Source organism: Microcaecilia unicolor, unplaced genomic scaffold (assembly GCF_901765095.1).
Source record: "Microcaecilia unicolor unplaced genomic scaffold, aMicUni1.1, whole genome shotgun sequence".
NCBI classification, from domain to species: domain Eukaryota; kingdom Metazoa; phylum Chordata; class Amphibia; order Gymnophiona; family Siphonopidae; genus Microcaecilia; species Microcaecilia unicolor.
This window is the reverse complement of record NW_021963394.1, coordinates 57,170-63,586: the sequence shown is the minus strand read 5'-3', so window position 1 is coordinate 63,586 and position 6,417 is coordinate 57,170. Positions and strand designations below refer to the sequence as shown.

The 6,417-nt window shown below is 38.6% G+C and overlaps 1 protein-coding gene across 1 annotated transcript; it reads left to right on the top strand.

Annotated features, from left to right (window-relative positions):
• The first annotated feature begins 889 nt into the window (after window positions 1-889).
• On the top strand, window positions 890-3,160 carry LOC115459276 (oocyte zinc finger protein XlCOF6-like). Its single transcript, XM_030189131.1, has one exon. It carries the CDS (start codon window positions 890-892, stop codon window positions 3,062-3,064), a length of 2,175 nt encoding a protein of 724 aa, XP_030044991.1. The 3' UTR covers window positions 3,065-3,160.
• Window positions 3,161-6,417: the final 3,257 nt, after the last annotated feature.

Sequence of the window (6,417 nt, the reverse complement as noted above, 5' to 3'; positions counted from 1 at the left end):
GACTGGTTGTCTTTTCAACAAATTTGTCCCCACTGTGGGATTGTTTGCCATACCGTTCTCGTAGCTTCTTGCTGAACCTATAACTTGAAGTCTGGACTTTAGGGAAGGGAAGAGGGTGATAAGGTTTTGGTCTGTTATTATTACGGATCAGACTGCCGTGAAGAAACAACATGTGCGGTCTGATCTCTTGCAGTGAATGTGTGTGTGTGGGGGGGGGGGGGGGGGGGAAGAGGGGGTAGTGGGGGGATGAAACTTGAAAAAATACCACGCTATACTGTTATGTCTCTACTTTTATTTATTTCAATTACAAATCACAAGTAAATTTACTTGAAAGGAAAAAGCTTCTAAACAAATAACCTGCCCTAAGGCTCTTAAGAAATATTAAGGAAAATTTTTCTTTTGGTTGCTTTAAAGTCCACAATAAGGAGTCCAATTTTTCAATGACTGGAGATTCAGATATTATTGTTCTTGCCATTGTGTGGTTTTAATAAAGATATTACAAAAAGAAATATCAACTTGAATATGATCATATATTCTACCTGCATCTCTGGTAATGATCAGCAGAGGAGGAGGGGTGGCAGATTTATGAAGAGTTATTGTATTACTGAACTGGTTAAATTGTTCTCCTACATTATGCTACAATGCTCTTTTATATATTTTTATTTTTTTAGAAAAAGATTATCCCAGAAACAGTAATACAAAGACACATGACTGGAAGCTCACTGAGAAGTCTAAAGGGGAAAAGATGTTATCGGAAAGAGATAAAGAGGAGACTCCTTCCTGTTCTGACTGGGGAGAAATGGGAAAATATCAAAATAAACAAAAACATTCAACTGGAGGCTCAGCTCTGTGTGAAAACAGTACCAGTAATATCACGCAGACAGGGGAAATGCAGACAAACCAGATGAGAGATCAAAGGTGTTTATGTGATATTTGTGAGATATTCCTCAGCAATCATTTAACTCCGAAATCACATCCTAGATCTGATACTGAAAATAGACCTTCTACATGTATGAACTATGGGAAAAATGTCCATCAAAAGACAGAACTAAAAGGACAACAGAAAAAGTGCATAAAAGAGACACTTAATACATCTGAGTGTGGGAAAGAGTTCAGTAGGAAGGAACAGCTGGTGTATACAAGTAACGAATATGGGAATAGCTTTACCAAAGGAGAAAACATTACAAAACATCAGAAAAACAACACTGATGAGAGATTATCTTCGTATCCTGATTGTGACAAAAGCTTAAATCAGAAAGAAAACTTCATAAGAAATTCAAAATTCCACCTAGGAGAGACATTAGTTTCCAGTACTGAATGTGATAAAAGCTTCACTGCCACAAGGAAACTCACCAGCCACCAGAGAATCCATTCAGGATTAAAACGATTTCTCTGCACTGACTGTGGCAAAAGCTTTAAGTTGAAGAATAACATGTTGATGCACCAGAGAATCCACACAAAAGTGAAGCCTTTTGCATGTTCTGAGTGTGAAAAACATTTCACTGAGAGGGGAACATTCCAAAGGCACTGTAGAATCCACACGGGACAGAAACCTTTTCACTGCACTGAGTGTAATAAAAGCTTCAGTCGGAAGACACACCTCACAAGACACCAGAGAATCCACACAGGAATGAAACCCTTTAACTGTACTGAGTGTCATAAAAGCTTCAGTCAGAAGGCAACCCTCACAAAACACCAGAGCATCCACACAGGAATGAAACCGTTTCACTGTACTGAGTGTAATAAAAGCTTCAGTCAGAAGTCAAACCTCATAATACACCAGAGAATCCACACAGGAATGAAACTGTTTCACTGTACTGAGTGTAATAAAAGCTTCAGTCAGAAGTCAACCCTCATAATACACCAGAGAATCCACACAGGAATCAAACCCTTTAACTGTACTGAGTGTAATAAAAGCTTCAGTCAGAAGGCATACCTCAAAATACACCAGAGAGTCCATACAGGAATCAATCTCTTTAATTGTACTGAGTGTAATAAAAGCTTCAGTCTGAAGGCAACCCTCAAAAAACACCAGAGAATTCACACAGGAATGAAACCCTTTAACTGTACTGAGTGTAATAAAAGCTTCAGTCAGACGGCATACCTCAGAATTCACAAGAGAATCCACACAGGAATGAAACCCTTTAACTGTACTGAGTGTAATAAAAGCTTCAGTCAGACGGCATACCTCAGAATTCACAAGAGAATCCACACAGGAATGAAACCCTTTAACTGTACTGAGTGTAATAAAAGCTTCAGTCGGAAGACACACCTCACAAGACACCAGATAATCCACACAGGAATGAAACCCTTTAACTGTACTGAGTGTAATAAAAGCTTCAATCTGAAGGCAACCCTCACAATACACCAGAGAATCCACACAGGAATCAAACCCTTTAACTGTACTGAGTGTAATAAAAGCTTCAGTCAGAAGGCATACCTCAAAATACACCAGAGAGTCCATACAGGAATCAATCTCTTTAATTGTACTGAGTGTAATAAAAGCTTCAGTCTGAAGGCAACCCTCAAAAAACACCAGAGAATTCACATAGGAATGAAACACTTTAATTGTACTGAGTGTAATAAAAGCTTCAGTCAGAAGGTATGCCTCACAAATCACCAGAGAATCCACACAGGAATGAAACCCTTTAACTGTACTGAGTGTAATAAAAGCTTCAGTCAGAAGGCACACCTCAAACTACACCAGAGAGTCCATATAGGAATCAAACCCTTAAATTGTACTGAGTGTAATAAAAGCTTCCGTCGGAAGACAAACCTCACAGTACACCGGAGAATTCACACAGGAATGAAACCATTTAACTGTAGTGAGTGTAATAAAAGCTTCAGTCAGAAGATAAACCTCACAGTACACCAGAGAATTCACACAGGAATGAAACCATTTAACTGTAGTGAGTGTAATAAAAGCTTCAATCAGAAGGCACACCTCAGAAGACACCAGAGAATGCACATGGGAGAGAAGCCATTTACATGTTCTGAGTGTGGCAAATGTTTCCCTGACATGGGAGAACTGACAAGGCACCATAGACTTCACACGAGAGTGTAGCCATTTACAAGTACCGAGTGTGATAAAAGCTTCACTGAGAAGGGAACACTCAGAAGACACTGGAGAATCCAAATAGGAATGAAAACCATTTAGCTGTACTGAGTGTAATAAAAGCTGACTGTGGCAAAAGGTTCAGCTTGAAGGAATACATGATAATGCACCAGAGAATCCAGACAAGCCATTTGCATATACTTAGCTAAAAGCTGCACTGAGAAGGGAACACTCAAAAGACACTGGAGAATCCACACTGGTATGAAACCATTTACTTCCTCCGAGTGTAGTAAAAACTCCAGTCAGAAGGTACACCTCAAAAAATGCCAAAGAAGCCACATAGGTGTGAATCCATTTACATGTACTGAGTGCAATAAAAGCTTCATTTAGAAGGCAAACCTCAGAAAGCACCGAAGAATCCGCACTGGAAGGCATATATAAATATCTATTGAGAAAGAAACAACTATAAAGCAGAAATTGTGGAGAGATAAAATCAGTAATGACTATTACAGGAGACTTCCTGTACTATCAAATAACTTTGTTATTGTAGACTGGCCTCGTAAAAATCTTCAAAAAGTAGATGTTTGAATGAGAAAACTCCTCCATGCCTACGAGGTCTTCTATAAGAATTTCTGCATCTGAGATTGTAAATTCCTAGATCTAAAAGAGGGATTGGTATTATAGAACTCTGTTACACTGAGTTGGGTAGGTCACTCGGGTAAACTAATTCTTTTTTTATTATGATCTTGCTGATTTCTGTTCCCTGAAATTTCTTTGTGAAATTAAGATCAAGCATTGTATGTTATGTCTGGTATAAGAAAAGGACCCTTGTCAATCCCATCTACTTGTTACACCCAAGCAACTCGTCAGTTTGGGCCTACCAAATCTGCCATGGTATTCTTTGTTGGATTATTTGTAGTAAATAATTAGCAGATTTTTATACACACAGCTTCAGCTTTAGAAATGTTAATTTCTTGTCTTCATCTCTCTCACATACACCCCAGAATAATTCACTGCTGAGTCACTTTAAAGTTGAATTAACAAAACATCTGTTTACTCACAGTTTTAGTTAGATTGATATTCAGGCAGGCTTGTATAACATAATACAATACATTTGGATTATCAGCTCTTTCCATGTGCTTAGATGGTAATGGATGCTCACACCATAGATCCTCAGGTTAGGAGAGACCTTTTGAGCTCCATGTGCTGTTCCTAACCACACCCACAGGAAGTTGCATAGGTGTGACCTCTCTAGGCAATTCACATCAGAGGTCACAGAGTAATCACAGAGAAAGAAAAAAAAAACATTGCTGACAGACAATGCATGTAAAACACAATACATTATTCCAACAAACCCCTTCTCATGCATAACTGTCATGCAATTATTAATTCATACAAAGTCCAAGCTTTATTCGCAGATTCTCAAAACGTTCTCTGGGTAACGGTTTGGTCATGATGTCAGCTGTCATCTCACTGGTGTGACAATAGTGTAGACTGATAACCCCTTCTTTCGCCAGCTCTCGCACGTTGTGATATTTCGTTGCGATGTGCTTGGTGCATGACTGAACCTTGTCATTCTGTGACAGTCTGATGCAGCTCTGATTATCTTCCATTATCTGGATTGGTCTCTGTTCATCTATTCCAAAATCCAGCAAAAGTTTTTCAATCCACATCAGTTCTCTGCATGCTTCTGATACAGCCACATATTCAGCTTCTGTAGAAGACAGACTCACAATACTTTGTTTATGACTGGCCCAAGAAATTTGTACATTTCCATACATAAACACATATCCACTTGTGGATTTATAATCAGAATGATCCCCTGCCCAATCTGAATCACAGTAACATATTAGTTTTGGATTACTATTGGCTGAAATCTTTAATTTACAATCAATGGTACCTTTTAAATACCTTACCATCCTTTTAACTGCAGTCCAATCTGATTTGGTAGGTGAGCTGACCCTTCTGCTCAAAATTCCTACTGCATTTGCTATATCAGCCCTGTATGTGGTAGTCAGATATAAAAGCTTACCTATGGCTGATCTATATTGGATGTTATCTGGTAAAGGTTCTCTTACTGTTTCATCCTTCAGAAAATCAGTGATCATGGGAGTGCTTACAACTTGGGCATCTTGCATACCTAAACTTTCAATAAGCTCATTTATTTTCTGCTTCTGGCTTAGAAGATAAGAACCATCATTTTGTTTCTCAATTTCTATACCAAGATAGTATGACACATTACCAAGTTCTTTTATCTCAACATTCAGGTTTAAATATTTTACAATGTCCTTGTACTCTTGCTCACTTTCGCTTGCAATGAGCAGATCATCAACAAAAGCTAAAATGTATGCATATTGTCCATTTCTGCACCTAGTGTACAAGCATTTATCTGCTTCACCTTGCTTAAATCCTAAATTTGTCAATATTTCATGCAATTTGTCATTCCAACATTTTGCACTTTGCTTTAATCCATAAAGACCTTTGTTTAATTTACACACTAGCTGTCTTTGTTTTGTATTTATGAAACCTGTTGGCTGTTCCATGTACAAGTCTTCAGTTATATCTCCATGAAGAAATGCTGTTTTCACATCAATGTGGTTGACTTGCATGCCTTTTGAGACTGCAATGCTCAGAAGTGTTCTAATTGTCGTGTGTTTCACTACAGGTGCAAACACTTCATCAGAATCTTCTCCATATTTTTGAAGATATCCCTTTGCGACTAATCTGGCTTTATACCTTTCCACTTTTCCTTGTGCATTCCTTTTTAACTTGAATACCCATTTGCATCCTATAGCTTTCTTGCCAGGAGGTAATTTTGTAAGAATCCAAGTTTTATTTTTATGCAATGCATCAATTTCTTCTTGTGCAGCTTTACGCCATTCAGCAGCTTCTTCTGCTGGCATTTTCTCAATCTCATCCCATGTTAAGGGCTCTTGAGCTTCTGCTGACTTTGTTAGGTAAGACAGTCTTGGGGGTGGAACACCTTTGTTTTCCCTGGATGAGCGTCTGACAACAGGTTGGTCCGACCTTTCCGCATCCTCTAAATCTGAGAGTCCTTCTCCAATTGATTCCCCTTCTCCAACTGTACTGTCTTCTTCAATGATCCTTTCTGTGTCTGCTTCCTCTGCCTGTTCCTCGTTAGATACAGATGAGTTGCTTTCAGACATCTGCCTTGGTATGGCATTTATATACACTGGCATGTCTATTATGGTTCTAGTTTCATATTCTGGATGATAGGGCTCATCTGGGATAATCCAGCCTTTATCAACCCTTTTGTTTTCATCAAAATATGTAACATGTCATGCCAACAATGCCAGTTTTCAGATTCAAAATTCTATATCCTTTGTGACCTGGAGCATAGC

Coding starts and splice junctions, on each gene's coding strand:
- LOC115459276 (XM_030189131.1), top strand. CDS start 890: ATGCAGACAAACCAGATGAGAGATCAAAGGTGTTTATGTGATATTTGT.